Source organism: Neodiprion pinetum, chromosome 4 (genome assembly GCF_021155775.2).
Source record: "Neodiprion pinetum isolate iyNeoPine1 chromosome 4, iyNeoPine1.2, whole genome shotgun sequence".
NCBI lineage: Eukaryota > Metazoa > Arthropoda > Insecta > Hymenoptera > Diprionidae > Neodiprion > Neodiprion pinetum.
In genome coordinates, this window is record NC_060235.2 from 35,079,057 (window position 1) to 35,097,431 (window position 18,375).

The 18,375-nt window shown below is 36.7% G+C and overlaps 2 protein-coding genes and 1 long non-coding RNA gene across 4 annotated transcripts in view; 2 read left to right on the forward strand and 1 right to left on the reverse strand.

The window, feature by feature from the left end:
* The first annotated feature begins 7 nt into the window (after positions 1-7).
* On the forward strand, positions 8-5,866 carry RYBP (ring and YY1 binding protein). 2 transcript variants are annotated; one of them, XM_069135049.1, is made up of 4 exons: positions 8-192; positions 755-828; positions 1,219-1,701; positions 1,928-5,866. In XM_069135049.1, the coding sequence occupies exons 3-4, from the start codon at positions 1,525-1,527 to the stop codon at positions 2,264-2,266; spliced, it is 516 nt and encodes a 171-aa protein (XP_068991150.1). In that variant the 5' UTR covers positions 8-192; positions 755-828; positions 1,219-1,524; the 3' UTR covers positions 2,267-5,866. The 2 variants fall into 2 exon arrangements, with proteins under 2 accessions (XP_068991150.1, XP_046476301.1); XM_046620345.2 differs by lacking the exon at positions 755-828.
* On the reverse strand, positions 5,723-10,381 carry LOC124216156 (no child left behind). Its single transcript, XM_046620344.2, has 11 exons — positions 10,137-10,381; positions 9,984-10,042; positions 9,774-9,913; positions 9,506-9,691; positions 9,264-9,371; positions 9,017-9,191; positions 8,466-8,624; positions 8,276-8,384; positions 8,114-8,204; positions 7,788-8,024; positions 5,723-7,590 (listed from the first exon to the last, which is right to left on the reverse strand). The coding sequence occupies exons 1-11, from the start codon at positions 10,197-10,199 to the stop codon at positions 7,403-7,405; spliced, it is 1,515 nt and encodes a 504-aa protein (XP_046476300.1). The 5' UTR covers positions 10,200-10,381; the 3' UTR covers positions 5,723-7,402.
* Positions 10,382-12,385: 2,004 nt separating this feature from the next.
* Positions 12,386-18,375, forward strand: part of LOC124217326 (uncharacterized) — a 30,921-nt gene continuing 24,931 nt past the window's right edge. Inside the window, exon 1 of the long non-coding RNA XR_011177010.1 lies at positions 12,386-13,247. This is a non-coding gene — a long non-coding RNA (uncharacterized lncRNA). The remainder of the gene's footprint in view (positions 13,248-18,375) is intronic.

Sequence of the window (18,375 nt, forward strand, 5' to 3'; positions counted from 1 at the left end):
GGTCAAGTTCGGCCGTTCCGCCGTCCAAGTGGTAGCAAAACAGCGCCTTGTAGCGCTTTGGTTGTTTGTCAATATTTTACTTTCTGAATTTTATCCAGCTTTCGGGAGTTCGATAATATCGGATTATTTCCACTGTCGTCGGAGAGTCCTCACCGCCTAGAAACTTGCGGTTTATCTAGGGGCTCTATCGGCGTAAGTAAATTCACGTTTATATTGCGTGCCTGGAGCGAGTTAATTCGACGGTGTGTGTTGTGTACCCAATGCGTATGTGCTCCAGTTCATTGATATTATCGTGTGTCGCACGTACACATGTGCACTTTACGCGTGCATGCATACCTTACCAGAGTTGCATGTGCAATACTTAACACATTTCTGCAACAGTACGCAAGGTCGAGATTTGGATTCCTAGGTGTGCAATCATCATTCATCTCATACCAACCAAATGGATTGTTCACTGATTTTGCCTATAATACCGTATTGTTCCGAATATTAGGCGAGGTTTTTTTTTTTTGTTGACAGCACCCGCCAAAATCGTCCTCGTCTTATACGCAAACCCGTCGTGCGGGTAACTACGAAAAACACTCTGAAATACTGTCTTAGAATTTGGGGTCGGCTTATAGTCTGAACAATTCGGTATCCTTCACATTGTACATTATAAATTTCTTGCGTACCTAGAGTGTAAATAATCTAGAGCGGATGCTGAATACTGAATAGAGAAAAATATTGTGATCCACGTATGGGGACATTTTTACAGGTTTGACTGATGAGCTCTACATCGTCACTTAGGAATAACCGAAGTTGATTCAGTTCATGACAATACAATCTGAGGCAAGTACTACCTCAAAGGTGTAATGACCAATCGAATATTAGCATCTGAAATTTAGGTCAACTGGGAAATGCATCAATTCGTCTGTTTTGACTTCATCATTCCGACCGCTACTGTATTTTGTAAAAAATTATTTCTGTCTTCAGACATGACATGACTGTTTATGAATTTTTTTCTGTACACAACCAGAAATGTAATTTTTTTACTTTCGTAGCATCTGATAAATAACTATTTTAAAAAGAGTCACAGCAGTTCACATATTCTTGTTAGGTATTACCTCGTAATCTCTGTACTGATGGATAATGTAACTGATTGTCAGTAAACTAACATTCAAAAATGATTGTCAAATCATTTTGGAATATGCTGATAGAAATTTGCTTGTTTTGTTTCAGTCAAATTTGAAGATTCACAATGATGTTTTGGACAAGGATAATATGGTTCATGGACCAAGGCGGTCATCTTGAGATTGACGAAGACACGAAGTGGCCTACTGTATTATTGAGTTGATGCACCTGAAATACATTTAGTCCTATATCATCGATAGTTTTAAATAAATACAGTCACCCTGGCTCGTTTGAAAATATTTCAAAGACTTACAAGTGTTAATAAAACTGGTTTTAATGAGGCTGAAAGGGTGCAGAAGAGGGCAGGATCTCTTTTGAGAAGGTTCAGCGTAGCACGACTGACTCCGATGAACAATGAACCATTCCGGAAGTGGGAAGCGGCAGGCAAAGGTTTTGGAAGACAGCTATTGGGACTGCAGTGTCTGCACCTTTAGGAATACAGCTGAAGCTTTCAAGTGCCTCATGTGTGACGTCCGCAAAGGAACCTCTACGCGGAAGCCCCGCATCAATCCTCAACTAGTAGCTCAGCAGGTTGGCAATCGTTATAACGAAATTTATTCACCTAGAATAAAAACATTCAGACACCATTGTGTAATTGTGTGAATGTATCGATCTGTATGCAGAGTGACTTAAACATCACGAAGTACCAGATAACAGTATTCTGGAGTAAGCAAATATATCATATGGCAATTTTATTTACCATTGTAACATATTGGAATATTTACACAATACGTGAATATACTCTTTTGATTTACAGGTTGCTCAACAACAATACGTACCACCCTTGAAACCAGGTAAAAAAGAGGGTGGAAGCGGTAGTAGCACTACCAGCAGTGGAAAAGACAAGGAACGAAAACTGGATAAACCAAGGCGCAAGAACTGGCATCCGCCTCGCCTCAAGAACATTGACCGGAGTACGGCACAAACTAAAGAAGTCACTGTGAATAATGTTACCGTTGTCATCACTGAATACAAACCAAAAGTAAAGAAGAGCTCCGACCAATCCGGCCTCTCGAGCAGTGCGTCTTCTGAGAATGGAAGTCAGCATGATTCTAATCAGGATTCTAGAAGCCTTGACATAGGAACTGATGCCTAGTTCGTCATTACGACATGTGCATAAATGATTATAATTAATATATATGCTATGCAAAACCACACCATCTGATATCAGCTGCTTTACTTTTATTGAAGTTTGTTATTTCACATCTGTGTGCGAGATAAGCACTATCAATTGCCGTATACCCACGTAAACTGTTATCCAATTATCCATCTACTGTGGCTTTAGAAATATGTAATTGTCGGATGTTTTGGTTTTCGCGTCATATTTCAGTGTTCTAACGATGGGAAAGTTGGCTGTTACTCGTTGCTCAATCCCGCATCCTTAGCTGGAACATTTTGCATTAAATTGCACATGCGTCATAGTGTCAAGTGATATCACACTGCCAGAGATCCAGTTATCGTTTTACATGCCTTTGAAGTGTTTGAAAAACTATTGTATGAATCTTCAAGGTTAAGAAACTTCCAAATATTTTCCAATTGATTTCTCAAACAATTCGTTTTTTTTTAAAGATCGTGACTTGAGTTATTAAAATATCAAAACTACATATGAATTCATTACAAAAATTTCAGAAATTGGAAGAAAAAAAGTCTTGTACCCCCTGATACTGATTAAGCGCATTGAATCAACGAATAGTGGTTATTTTTTTATGCCAAAAAAAAAGAAAGAAAAAATAAATAATTGCCCAAACGTGTCATAATGCATGATTGTGAATTCTTTAGATCAAATAATTTTACAGTCACTGTATTATGAAGATTGCTATTGGCGAAATCTCATTCTTGTTACATCGTGTCCATTTCTCGTATTTTGTCAAAATTGCCAAAAGATATTGAGATTAAAAATGCCACACTTAATATTGACTTAATATTGACTAATAAATGGGCTAATGGCATTCATTTCCAGGACTGCAGTGATAACTGCTCATGACAATAGCCTAAAATAGCAAGCTATATTTTATAGATCTTAGACTCAGAGAATTCATCAAAAATGACCATTTGTTGATTGATATTTCTATGTGTAAATACAAGTAAGCAGCGCAAATTCAAAAAACCATAGGAAATTTATCAAATACGTAGAGTTACAGAACGTCATAATTAGATGTTACACATATCCCAATATCAGGTACCGCATTGTTCCGAATAAAAGCCGAGGTTTTTTTTTATCGTTGGCAGTACTAGTTGAAATCATACTTTGTTTACACATAGACCTGCCTCACCTGCGGGCAACTGAAAAAAACACCCTGAAATACTGTCTCAGAATGGGGAGTCGTCTTATTATATGTGAGGTCGGCTTATACTCGGAACGATACGTTACTTGTGTCCGATACATGACGTATAGATTTCTCAACAACTTAGAGTTTCATTATAAAATAATGAACGTGTATATAATTTCTCATATTAGGAGATTAATATGACAAATAAGGTATTGTCATTCAATTATTATAGTAATTATCTTTAGTGCAAATTATTTTTTTTTTTTAAAAGCAGATTTTCTCAACATGTTACAAAAGTAACCCTTATGTACTCGTCATATTAAATTTCATTGCTTACAATACACCGTTTTTACTTGGAACTGGAAAATTAATTACGTTACAATGCAATCAATTGATGATTATACAACTTCAATGTGTCCACAAAGTACTCAACTACATATCTTTATATTTTCGCATAACATCATTTCAACTATTTGCAATTTGGAATCATCAAGAAAGCTAAGGATGGAAAACGGAGGCTTAAACATCAATTTGTGTACTACCATAGAGATCGTAACTCATCTCTGATCTGAAATTGTTGTGTATGGTCGGACAGCGACAGCTTTGTTTTTCTTACTGAAACTTTTTGCGAAAAGTGTAGAAAGTATGGATATGAAGAGCAAAGCTGACGGTGGAACACTATGAAAATACGTGAACGTGAATCATTGAGGTTGAAATAGATACAGCTTAGAAGTGTCCTAAAAGTAAAATATTTAGCAATTATCAAATACCAATTGACGAGAAAATAAAAAAATTATGAATATCAAATCAAAACTTATCTGTACTATGGTAGTAGCATGTGACCTGTGTATATCTAGATACTATGTAAACTGTATTAGTAATTATAAAATTACTAATATTTTAGTAACAACAACGGTTATTGGTGTAAAATTAATGGCATAGAATCTCTGTGTACAACTAATCCAACAGCTATTATTCGTTTGTTTTGAAATAATATGAGACTGCCTTACACATCGTTTAATACAATACACATATTATTAGTTCGATTAAAAACAAACGATTCCATGAAGCTAAGTTGACGTTGAGCAGGGTCAAGATTACTGAAAAATATGAAACTAATCGTTGGCGCTATCGAAATTAAGACTAAATCAGAATATTCAAGATTATTTAATATCACGAAATACGTGGCAGAACATCTGCTAATAGTCTAACAGATAAGTTTAGCTAGTGCGGCCTGAGTTAAGTTTCGTCTTTTCTAGTAATCTCTTATATTTTATACTTATTACTAAAGCTCTGTGGAGCTTAAAGTTTTACAGATGAAGATGACCACCCCTAAGGTAACTAAAGACATAATCGATCTGTTAGGTTCATGTCGCATACATAGTAAAAGTTAAATTCATGCAATCATCAAATTATTGAAACCTAGCTTCATCGAAATAGGTAAAAATTGAACTGACATTTTTCTCGCCTTAGGCGGGATAACTAATTCGATAATTTCGTCGATACATTTTTTTCACCTTTAATGCGTGATACGTGCCAACATTTCAGTCTATGTATCTCCTACAATACCGCGATTTCCACCAGATCTCATTAGACGGACATTTAAAAAGCATGATATCATTTTTTCATTCGCGACGCTCTACGATATCTTCATTTCATGTATCACAACTTTATGATCTTTCATTTTAGTAAAAATCAAAATCTTTTATTTAGGATTTTGCGTTGCGGTTATCGCTGTCAGTTGGCCTCCACTGTGAATGTGCAGAACCTGCTTCAATAGATCCGTATGGTATCCACGAGGTACACCAACTATGACAGCAAAGTCCATTTTGTAATATGCTTAGGAAAAATATTGTAAATTGAATATAATATCTGTATATGTATATTAGGGTGTCTACAAAAAAAACTATTTCGATTTTTCATGCTCTTACCCCTCAAAACTTGAGGTTTGATAGAAAAAAACATCCTCGCGAAAAGGAAACTCTGTAACTCAAGTAAAGCCGCCGTTTATTGGACGTTTCTAACTATAACAGCCAATTAACTTCTATGACGAACTTTTTGGAAGGAAAAATTCGAGACCATGGGGATTGTGTTTCAAATCGAGAGAAATAAAATTTCATTAAATAAATTTTTTTTCATACCTAATTTTTATTTTTCTATAATTTCTAATTTAAAAAATTACAAAAATTATGAATAGGAATAAAAAAAAATTAATTCAACGAAATTTTGTTTCTCTTAATTTGAAGTACAATCCCCATGGTCTAAAATTTTTCCTTTCAAAAAGTTCGTCATAGACGTAAATTGGTTGTTATGATTAGAAGCGTCCAATGAGCGGCGGATTCCCTTCCTCTTCTTCGCGGGGATGTTTTGTTCTATCAAAACTCAAGTTTTGAGAAGTAGGAGCATGAAAAACTGATATTGGTTTCTTTTGAGACACTCTAATGTATATATACAAACGTACATATATGTATATATATGTACATTAGGGTGTTTCAAAATAAAAAAAAAAATTAGATTTTCCAACGGGCCACACTTGAAATAGTTAGTTTAGGTAGAAACAAAAATTCTGGCGAAAGATGAGCATTGTCGGTTGAGTGGAAGATCGTGCACATTTGTTTTTTAATCTTTTTTTCCTTTTTATCGAATTTATGATGGATAATTATTAGTAAAATTTTTTTTCGTCTTTACAGCTGCCAGCGGATCAGTTTGTGTCTTAAATAAGATGCTCCTGGAACTCTTTAGTTGATATTTAAGAGGGACGTCTAACAGGTTTTCTGATTATTATTCAATTAAAATACATGAAAAACATTTTCTCACTCAGATTTCAATATTTTATTCAATATTTACACATTTCCCATTACAATGGGTCCCTATTAAATATCAACTAAAGAGTTCCAGGAGCATCTTATTTAAGACACAAACTGATCCGCTGGCAGCTATAAACACGAAAAAAAAATTTACTAACTATTATCCATCATAAATTCGATAAAAAGGAAAAAAAGATTAAAAAACAAATGTGTCCGATCTTCCACTCAACCGACAATGCTCATCTTTCGCCAGAATTTTTGTTTCTACCTAAACTAACTATTTCAGGTGTGGCCCGTTGGAAAATCGAATTTTTTTATTTTTGAAACACCCTAATGTATATATATATATATATATATGTACGTTTGTGTGTGTATATATATATATATGCACATATATTATATGTATACATTATATGGTTAATTATAATGTAAACTTGGATATAGGTATCTGTATCAGTTAAGTAGCGTATAGTGTATTATTTATCAATTTCACTTTAGTTTTGGGTGGAATCTTAGTAGAGCAATGTTGAAATATTCTGAGTTATTATATCAATTTTTGCTCAATTCTATACATATTTCCACGAATGAAAGTTACAGTGAAAAATTTTCGTTCCACAGCCGATTTATTACAACAAAATTGAGTTCACAATTATTCTATACTGAATACATGTAACCTGTTGATTTTAAATGTAAATAATCTAATAAAATTTAATTATTCGAAAAAATTGAGATTACGTACATACATATATTGTCCAACCATATCTTTTGTTACCAGACCAATGAAATAGTGTTTAAAAAAATGTATACTCACGTTTACATGATATATTTACGATGTTGAAGAAATGGCACAGTGACAGATGGCGAAGTAGGTATAATTATATTCATTCTAACGATGTATATCTTCTTAAATATATTCTTTTTAAAAATACAATTAACAGGCAGCTTTCTATGCTGCTATTTCAACTGTTTTGTAATAGAAATGTTTCAACAGTAAATCGTACATTTTGCACCAATTTTATACAGTATAAAATCACAGGAGTCTATATTTATGAATACGTGTTCGATATAGTTTCCCAAAGAAAAACGGACATTTTGACTGCAACGACAGGTGAAAAATATACAGGACTTAATATGTTATATTCTTTCTGAAACTTATTATTTTTTATTTCGTTTCTTTTTTTTACTAAGACTATTAGTTGAAACTGAACCCAAAGCCATTGAATTCATTTCGTCAGTGACGTCCATTACCTCAGCTGTATTGCTCTTCAGTTTTACATCAACTTCGGGAGGATTCTCTTCGCATACTATTTTTTTCATTGGTCTATTTGAAAACCTTTCTGAAACTGGAAGTCCATGAAACATACATTAAACGGTGTTTCAATGATAAATCAGACTGGTGAATACGTATTCTGCATATTGGGCATGACAATAAAATTGATTTGCAAAACAACTCAGATGCAAACACGTCATTGGTAATCTGGTGAGTATTATGTTTTACCATCGAAATAGCGAAAAAGAAATCATAACCACGCCAACTCACCTAAGGTGCTCTCTAGTAGATCAAATAGTTTGAAATTGTGGGATTTATTATCGCCTCCTGCGGCAAACATAAATGGACTATTTGGGCTCGTTTCCAAACATTGTAGTGCTCCTAGGTTTGTCTTTGTTTCCCATACAAGCTCTGGTGTTTTATTATCGACTGCGTCCCACACTTTGACATAGCTATCAGTTGAACAGCTGACTAAAAGTCCTGGACAAGAAGTACTGAGAGAAAGACCTGGAATAAAAATAAGTTTACATATAAAGAGGCCGAAAATTTATGAACCAATGGATTGCTAAATGTTTTAGGCGAACTTTAGAAAATACCTGTTACTTCCTTTTCGTGTGCAGAGAGTAGCCACAATGGTTTCTCGTTTCTGATGTCAATATAGTGAATGTTTCCATTATCTGTGCTTATCTGCGCAGAAGAAAATAAAATGACACAATGGTCTCTTTGATCTAGAATTTTCTTCAAATTTCGTCACTTACAAAACAATAATTGGGGTCAAAATGGTTCCATAAAACCCTTTCTACCTCACCGGCGCACTCCCATACTTTAAAATTATTTTCAGTTCGACAATCAAATAGCCTTGCATTTCTGAAATCAAATGAGTCATAAAATTATTTTATGTTTCGCTTCGTTTTTACAATTAAGCTTAAGCTTGAAGCAGAAACATACTTATCTCCACAGCCTGTTAGCAGATGCTGAGCTTCACTAGGATGCCATTTGATTGCTTGCACTTTTTCATTAAAGGTATTCAATTTAGTTACAGGTGTTCCGTTATCCAAATCCCATAAAAGAACAGTTTGATCTACTGAACCACTTGCCAATACATGTCTATAAGGTAAAATGAGCATTAATGAACATCAAAGGATTAGAAATTGTCAATTTGTCAACTGCGAAAATACTGAAAACTATTTCAGTAAAATAATTGAGGAGTCTTTTGTAATGCAAGTTCACAAGGTTGATATTGGTACAATTATAAGTTACGTATATTGATGAATTATCTGAAACTAGTAGTTTGTGATCCAGAAATTCTTGTTATGCTACAACGTAGACAAGTAACGTGATGTTGGTTATTTTATTTCTTTTCGAATCCATTTTTTTAGGAGTTCTGCTGATAACTTGAAATAATAGATTTACCAAGTCAAGGGCAGAGAAACTTCAAACATGCTAATGAATGTTTTTCATAACTTATTACAGAGGTTAATCAATCAGCATTTACTAACGTGTAATTACAATTCCACGCTACATCTAGAACAGCATCTCTGTGTCCAACTCTTTTCTGCTTTCTCTTCTTACTCGGTTTAGAACCGAGTTTAAATACTGGTTCTAAACAGTCCACTAGATCCAAGTCCCAAACCTCGATAATGGGTGTCATGTTGCCAATTGCACAAAAATTACCTGGAAAATTATATTTCAAATATGAATGTTAATATACGAATGCATCGTCAATCCTAAAACAGTTTTTTTTACCCGGCTTTGCATCGCTGGGGTCAAAATTAAGCCATTCTAAACACAGTGGAAATGATGGTAGTAGAATATCATGGTGACAATAAAAGGATCCCTCTGCCTCATTGTACACTGGAAATGAAAAGTAGGTAAATGAAGCAACATTTAGAGGTAATATCAACTCTCATGCATAGAACATGTTTTCTTTGGAATTGTTGGCAGGGCTTACTGCGCATGATACATAAGATACAATATTTATAACGCACCAAACACTTCCAGAATACTAGCATCTCCTTCAACATGTCCCATCACAACAAGATTATCGTCAGGCTTGATAATATCGTCTTCTTTTTCAGAGTCCTCGTCACCACTATCTGGTATTGTAATATACGGATCTGTTCCATCTTCGTTTATGACCGCTAATCCTCCGATATTGCAGTGTATGTTACCTCCTAATTAAAGAGTATACAATAAGTGAATTTTGTGTTTCAACGTAAAGACGAAAATAAGGTACAGAAATGTGACATCATCTACCTTCTTCGTCGTATTTGTCAAAGTGATACTCGTCATCCTCCATAGCTTCACCATTGCCAGTGATTTTTTCGTTCTTTGTCCCGTTCTTTTTGGAGTTTGTTGATTCTTCGTCAGAATCATCTGTGCCATTTTCGACATCTCTAAAATTTATTGAATTTGCATAAATTCTTGTAACAAAGAGATTGTAGGAAAACTAAAAGGTAAACTCACCGTAGATCTGACTGAGTTTGGTTGATGATTTGCTCCAATTCTTGAGGAGTAAGTTGCACCTGAGACACGAAAGCATTTCGTCAATTATCCAGCACAAATCAATTATTCGATTTCCACATTGTCGCTACTTGCAACGCAACGTGATAACCTAACCTTATCAGGATTCGCCGCTGCAACTCCCCTCTTTACCCATGTAACGCACGGTATAAAATTCATTGTTATTTATTGTTGGCGTTCTGTTGTTTTCGTAGTTGTTACGTTAGTTTTCGAAATCAAAAAAAATAGCCTTCAAGAAATTTTGGGTACCGATAACACGTGCGATGCCGCACGAGGCAGCATTTGATTTTGATGTCAGACACGCATCCAAACTCCTAAGGAATCTGTTTGCTACTCATTTGCTAGTCTGGGCTAGTCATGTTGGCAACTATGTCTTATCGAGGTACAGTTTGTGTGAGCTCTCTGGTGTGAGAACCAATGGAGAACGTGGGAAATTTGAGTTTGCCACCTTGGTTGGCAACAATTTCGGAACCTGCGTAGTTGGAACGGTTGAAGGTTGGTACGATTGTCATTTTTTTCAAAAAAATTGTTTGCACTCTGAATAACAGCAAGTCGAATATTATGAGTTTATATGATTATTATATTGAGAAATTATGTAATTATATAATTTAATCGAGGTCTTTTAACTGCTAGTTTTATAAACTTTTTACGTCCGCCAAGAGAAACGATCGCGGCGTTTGATGATTGGTATACATTTCAGATATGTGTGAAATTGCAGTATTTTTGAAGATCTGGCCACGGATTGTGTCTTTCTCGTTTTCAACCGTACGCAAAATTGAGACGCAAATATCCCTACGACAGGCGTTAGAATTTGATAAAATCTGAGGCTTGTAGTACTGTAACAATTAACAAACGAAACGAAAAGTCAACCATTTTGTACTTTTGTTGTTCTAGCTACCCATGCATTCTAGCCAAAATCGATGTGCTCGTGGCATGAAAAAATCCGGCAGAAATTACCTTAATTACATTGGGATACATTAGAAAAATATCGAACGTACAAAGGTAAGTATACGAAATTAAACGCTGAGACTAATGTACCCATGTTAAATTATATATCGGGGTTTAACAACGTGAATATTGCATATGATTACCGGATTTCAATGTTCTTTTTGATTTAGAATTCATTTTATGCATGTACGAAATGCGACCGAGTGGATATGATAGTATGTTCAGTTGCCTGTCGCCAAGAGATCGATTGACGCAGGCTGTAAATGTCAGGTAACGCACAGAGTGAAAATATTATATGTTTCATAGCCTTGAATAGAAAAAATTGAATCCACGTGTGCGAAATAATGGAAATGAATGTGCTGAGATGAAAATTGTGATTCATTTCTCTGATGATCAATATATCGTCTTTGAAACCATTGAAGTTTTATACGTATATATGAACTGTTTACATGATTTATTGAAATTTTCATAACGAAGCTATTTTGGCAGCCTTAATAAGTAAACACATTACGAAGATTGTGCCCTGCAGAGTTGCTGGTAACGGTCTTACAGCCATATAGTTATACAAATTGACTATAACTACGTATACTGTATGGGCGAGAATCTAATTGTAAGAGGGGTGATTTTGACAAGTTAATCGTACCGAAAATTGTATCGCACCGTTGATGTACAACTAACGTCTTTACGGTTTCTGTAGTAGGAATTTGCTTTAAATTGCAACCGTGATTCGATTTCGTCACGCTAACACCTTATACTTCCTCTAATTTAAAACGTACTTCGCAACCATCGTCTGAGTCTCGGGGTATTTACAATGATTAAACGGGAATTTTTTAAATAATTTTGCAAGCCTGCAATTATACATATGTATATAATGTAAATATATATATTATTTTGATTTCATTCACAACTGTTACTGCGAAAAGAATGCGAGCATCTCTAAGCAGCGCACTCACTTAGATCGATTTACTGACGCAGGTAAAAAATTATTCAAGACTTTTATTCATTACTCATCTACAGTTATGAAGGTTCCGCGATGTATAACCTAATTAAATTTGATCGATGATGGTCCGATAATTATTTGCCGCCAAAATTCTAACGAACCTCGACGAATATATGAATATATTTTTGTGAAACATCAATGAAGTTTAGCTAGGAAGAAGAACAGAGACGAACGTTGACGCGCATGCGTAATGTAAAGTTACAACAAACTTGACTTTGGCCTTGGCTTGGTTCTCTGGTTTTAGTGAATGAAAAATTTCAAGTGCAGCCCGGGGTACCCGGGGGAGACAATGTGTGGAATTTCATACCTGTAGCTTATTCGTGTATCGCCATTCATGCGCGTTTCTTACCCTTCGTCAGTACTGGCTGGTCGGTCGTTCGGGTCGGTCGTAGGTCGCGCTTTGCCTTGTTGCTCGACTCGTCACGTGAATGAAAACAGTAAACTACGAACTGTTTCAATTACTTACCAGAGTACACTGCAAAGTTCCAAGCATACAACGGTACAACATGTTCATAAGTGTAAAATTATTGATCCCACCGTTACAGCCTTGCATTTCACGATACATCATTTCAGTGAGTGAGTGAAAAAGTGTTGATTGAAAAACAGAGACTGATCAAATTCGACGCTTCTCTTGTGTATTATTATCATTATTATTACTACTACTATTATTATTTCGCTTTCAACTCGTTGGAATGAAGTCGATAATCATTAGTGGAGTTTAATCAGATTAGGTAATTTAGTTTCGGGAAATTGTTGCCTCCAAACATTTTCCCACTTCAAACTATATGAATTTCGTACATTAAATGTAGTCCATTATAGGAAGAGCTGCTGCAAGCAGTAATCTATCATTGTCACTCCTGCCGTACTCTAATATAGTTATGATCTGTGACATGCATAGCGAACTTTGGTGGACATTCAATATTGAGCTTTTTCATATGGGGTGCAGGCTTATTATCAATTGACAACTGTTGAATCGCTTCACGGATTATTCGTACAAGGACGGCCTGCTTCAGTTCTCTTTCTCCCTCTTGAGGTGTTGGAAAAATTAGGTTGCAACCTCGATACCACCTGCAGTGAATGTGTGAACACGATTAAAGATTGCGGTGGAAATGTACTTCTGGTTGTGAGTTGGTTTCGAAGCTTTTTACCCGTCGCCGGATACAAGATATTGGACTGCGAGCTCTCTGCTCGTTTGCACCCATATTTTTGCCTGGGTATGGAAGATTTTGGCCGGTAGCATCTTCCGTCCAATGCAACACGTGAGTTTTGCGATACTTACTATGATACTGATTTTTTAATTAAACCACTTCTTACACGTTATTTTATTTGTCACCTTAGTTCTTGACAAATCCTGCCCACTATTCTTAAACGTGAGGTACGTACAGGGGCTTTTTATTTACGCGTATGCTTTATATGAATATCAGATATCACTTTGTAAAATTATCGTAATGGAATATGTCAGGAAACACCGTTTGAAACAGGGTTTACCACTTGTCGAGGCTTTCGAAGGGAAACCCTACCGAGAGAATGCTAGAAGTGGAATTCCATCTTTGATAAATTGAAATTCCAGTACCAACACTGCTTTGCACTTAGGTTGAGTATGTCTTACTATAATTACACGTATGAAACCTGAGTATCTGCACGAATTTTCCCTTTCTCTCTCCGAACGATCTTACACCGGAACGTGATATACCCATTAATTCGATTCTGTGACGATATTCTGGATCATTGCCCTCCGGTGTTCGCAATGAAATTAACAGTCGAGCCTTTCAAACTGCCCCTGCCTTGTAACATGTTCCCATTGTGACGACAGAGCTACAGTGAGACGCCGTCCGGTCAATGGGTGCAAGGGAAATCTGTTTCCCCGTTGTAGGGTTATTTGCATCACCATTCCTCCATTAGTTAACAATTTAATTATTAGCCAGGGTGACCCGCTGCTGCAGGCAGCTTCAGGGTGTACGGTTTCATGTCGTTCGAGAGGAACTTTCCATCAACTATCAAAATACCTTGTCACATCGTCCAGGTTTGTCACGTGAAGCTTCTTGTTTTCCATCATTCGTAAAATTCTATGCGAAAAGGGCTATTCTTTCTTCAATATACCGCATGTACGTACCTGGTGTAAATTTTACGCATTTCCTGGATAGTGAGTTATATTATTTCTTTTCCGTTTATTCTCTCGACGGTAAAGAAAAGTGCGGGTATATTTCATCACGTGCGCCCACAGAAGTTTCGGTCGTTAGAAAAATGTTGAACGTTTTCGCACGATCTCGTTTCATATCTACACAATACGTAACTTGCCAGGGGTTAAACGAGATCCTACGAGGGGAGAAAAAAGTTTTTATTAATAATCATCCTTTCTCATTTTTACAAAGTTTTTTATCGAAATTATTCAAATGACACAGAAATGAATAACGAAAAACACTGCGCAGCATGTTCGACGTTATAGTGGAAATGTTTCGCAAAGTAATGAAAACAACAAAAAAAAAGTGCGACAAAGGTTGAACTTAATTGTGCGCTGCCAGGCAAAGGGCTGAGCTGGGGCTAGCTATACTCGTATATTGGTCCTGATACACCTAGCTCACGTTCCCATTATCGGCCATCATTCCGCGTTTCCCTTGCGCAGCCCTGCTATCAAGTGAAGGCCAGCGTAAGTCTCTTGTAAAGGGCATTTCCATTAGCAGCATATACTGGAGCGGGAGCTTGGTGTGACTAATTTACGAGTCACGGATGGAATCGAAAGGAAATATATACACCTGTATGCATGTGTATGCCGAGGCTGATTTAACAAATAACGCTACCCGCTCACGTTTCCTATCTGCTGGGGTTCTTACTTATTCTGACTTGAAAGAAATTTCCCACCGTTGCGCCGGGGTGTTCGTATCCCATCGAATTTCCGATTATCGTACCGAACATTGAATAATAATGCCATGTGAATTTGTCACGTCATCGTTTCAGTTTTGCATTCTAACAATAAGACTTGGGTGGATAGTTGCGATGCATACTTACGATTCACCATTAGATGTGATTCTGTAATTGGACTGTCTCAACCGCGAAACCCCCTTGCAAACTGTTTTACCTTTCCACAGTTTGCCGTGCCCACGATTCGTATAAATGATATTCACAGAATCTACGGTTGCGAAGAATTTTGATGGATGGTGGACCATCCCGCCTTTGCATCTTTTATACATACGTATTTCACGTGAGGAAAATTCCTCGAGCTGCGTAAAGTGGATGAACACTTTGAATTGGATTCCTTGCCTAGATTAAGATCAGCGTACAGTAGGATAACACCCCTGTAACAGTATGCCTGTAAACAGATGTTTGCTGTAAGTTAACTTGTTCTACCTGCTCACGTATTAGCACGTCTATACGTACGCTTAACTGTAAATATACACATATGCCGGCTGGTGCTGGTTGAAACAAGAGGCTTACAGTTGCTTTGATATTCTACCTGTGTGGTACATAATTAGGCGGGTGATAAGGGTTCGCAATAAATCGTCGCAGGCATGCACCTTTCGTGGATGTGGGCGAGGCCATGGCCTGAAAGCTTGGCTTTCGAAAGATTTAGTGGCATTTGCGGATTATAGCGGAAGAGGAAGTAGTGGGATTATTGCGGCATGATTTTATCCAGACGATCGGAGATACGCGTAAGCTGGCAGCCAATTTTTTCGCGATCGAACGTAACAACTACTCTAGTCGTATCTCACTAAAACGGACCGCCCCGAAAATTGGTGAGGCACACCATGCCTTGAGGCACCTTCGCATCCTTGGACGGCTTTTTGGAAACAAAGCTTACAGGGTTGACCCAGATAACAAAATATATGATCACGGAATTCCGAGTATTTCATCACGTCGCGAAGATTCAATTGTGCACTTCGCACGCACTGCTATTTGAAGCAAATATTATATTATCGAATACAATTTTAAATGTTGGTTTTATACTTCGTGCCCAGCAGTTGTTTGGCGATGGGGGGTTGAACGTATTTTATTTACTTCCAAAATGTAGCCCATATGTAAAACGAAGCTGTACTCTGTACGTCTGCCCGGCGAATGTGTGTATAAAACCTACTTGTGCGCGCAGGTTGTTCGGTTTGTTTGGTAAAAAATATCGACAAATTTTACACGACAACATATCGAAATATCAACCTTGGGTAAACAGGCAGGATGAATCGTTTGACATGTAACATTGATATCTTTATTCAACGATGCGGCAAATATTCTGAATCGAGTATGATTTTGCTTAAGAAAAGAAAAAAGTCAATAATCGAATGACAGGAAAAAAAAAGAAAACCAATTGTGATCGGAACGACGATTTGGGCTGTCGGGTGAAACGTCATTTATCTGTATTAAGAATAAAAAAAATTTCTCTCGCTACATTAGGTCTCCATATCTTCTGAAGTCGGTACAATTTTCTTGTGTATGTTGTCGAATAAATTTACGTCGATGACTACTGACACACCTTCCTACATCAACGGCGTGGCAAAAGTTGCGTTTTCAAGCCGTCCACTTGGTGAAATTCGGTCATATCATTTCTCACATCGACTTTATACAAGCCTGGATAAACCCCGTGGTTACATTGTCACTATCGAAGCTAAGGGGAGTTGATTAGGTGACGTGACTGTAGCCTGCTTACAAGTTGTGAATAATAATCGGATCTAGCTGCGAAATTACAACTGATATCAATCTGATCTAATAATATTATAATGGTAAGGAAATTCCCGGTTCACATGCCACCACGACGGTGTGATACGAAGTTAGACGAAGAAGTGAATGTCTTTCATCACAATGATGAATATTTCGACCGGTACTTATTCACGTTCACTACGGTAGGCTTGTAAGTCAATGAGGAAAAATTGTAGCCGATCGTTGCCGGTATAACAGGGTTTGAAAATGAAATTTTAAGTCGACGTTGAAACCGCTTCTTTTACCTCGCAGCTACCCGGCCTGGGGGCTTGTTGGCTCACTATTGTTTTTTCGGAGTATGCCAAAGTGTTCGAAAACCGTAACCACCGAAAACAGCCTTCGGCCTATCCAGTATATCTGCGCACAGGTTCCGACTGTGATTATCTCGACACGCAAGCTCTCTCGCAAAGAACTTTGCAACTCGTGCTTCCTGCCGTTCTTTACAATCGATGGAATAAAAGAAAATTCAAGCTGCAATAGTTAGCGCGAAGTATCAGTCTTGAATGACCATAATATTTCCAGTGCATGTTGTCGAAGAATGGAAACAAGTCTAAAGTTGGAGTGACACGGCAGCTTGACGAAATTGACGCGTAAAAATGTTATAGGTATAATTTCGAGCGGAAAAAAAAGATTCATTATTTTTGCCGAGAAAACTAATTTGTCGAAGAGCCTACACTGGTCACTTGATCTCGCAGGTCGTATTGTTTGTCGAAAATGTGTTGCCTTGAAGATGGAAAAGCATCGGTACTCCACGCTGTTTGTCGTTTTGTTAACTCGGGTCTTTTTTAGAAACAATGGCAAAGTGTCGAAATTCTTTCAACCGTGCCTCACACAATTATTCTCAACGAACCCCACCGAGTTCTTCATAACTCCGCACAAACGTGCCACTCGCTTTCTGGTGAAAGTGCTAAGTTTCTATAACATCACGTATTTTCGCTCATTTCAACTTCGTTTTTCTTTGTTCCCTGAATAATTGTAAGTTTGAAGTGTGATGTCGAATGGAATCACCCTCGATCACCTTGACGGCCAGGGTAGCTCCACGTGTCTGCTTTCACGTTGTGAAACTTTTTGATCGTATATTTAAGGGGTAACAACATAGTTAAGTTAATTTCAATATTATTTGCTAACAAATCAGTGCCAATTTTTTCGTCGAAAATTGAACATTTCCATTCAAATACTCACCAATTACACAAAAATTAATATTTTTCAAATCCTCTAAGCATTTCTATGGCCATTAATATGTAGGTTAAGGGATTTTTTTATATTTTATCCCAGATTCAAATTTGCATTAGTTACACTGCGTGTCGTAGAATTCAACATGACTCGCGAGAATGGCTCCAGTCTCGCCATTTTTGAATATTTATCGACCGTAATTTTTCGTATTATACATAACATATGCCTAATAACTTCCATAATTATTATTCTTCTATTACCTTTTCTTCGGTCTAGAAAAAATTGGTGAAAAAAGTGTTTTTCTTTTGTTTTTACAGTGGTGTTACCCCTTAAAATCTCGGGAAAAGATTGTACGTTAGTATGGCAAATGAGCAAATATTGAAGTGTACCACTGTTCGTACGGATAATTCATTTTTTCTTTCTTAACGAGATCCTTTGGTTCACCAATTTCGCAATTCCGAATAAAGATTTACTGGAATCGACAGTATTTCAGCTCGAAATTTGATAAAAAGGTGTTGCCGATTTTCTTTT

What these genes read in the sequence shown, in the direction of transcription:
- LOC124216156 (XM_046620344.2), bottom strand. Translation starts at nt 10,199, where the DNA reads ATGAATTTTATACCGTGCGTTACATGGGTAAAGAGGGGAGTTGCAGCG. An exon ending in CAAACTCAGTCAGATCTACG is followed by an intron (nt 9,914 to 9,983) that starts GTGAGTTTACCT and finishes AATAAATTTTAG; the next exon opens with AGATGTCGAAAATGGCACAG. An exon ending in CCCCAGCGATGCAAAGCCGG is followed by an intron (nt 9,192 to 9,263) that starts GTAAAAAAAACT and finishes ATAATTTTCCAG; the next exon opens with GTAATTTTTGTGCAATTGGC.
- RYBP (XM_069135049.1), top strand. Translation starts at nt 1,525, where the DNA reads ATGAACCATTCCGGAAGTGGGAAGCGGCAGGCAAAGGTTTTGGAAGAC. An exon ending in CTCAACTAGTAGCTCAGCAG is followed by an intron (nt 1,702 to 1,927) that starts GTTGGCAATCGT and finishes TTTGATTTACAG; the next exon opens with GTTGCTCAACAACAATACGT.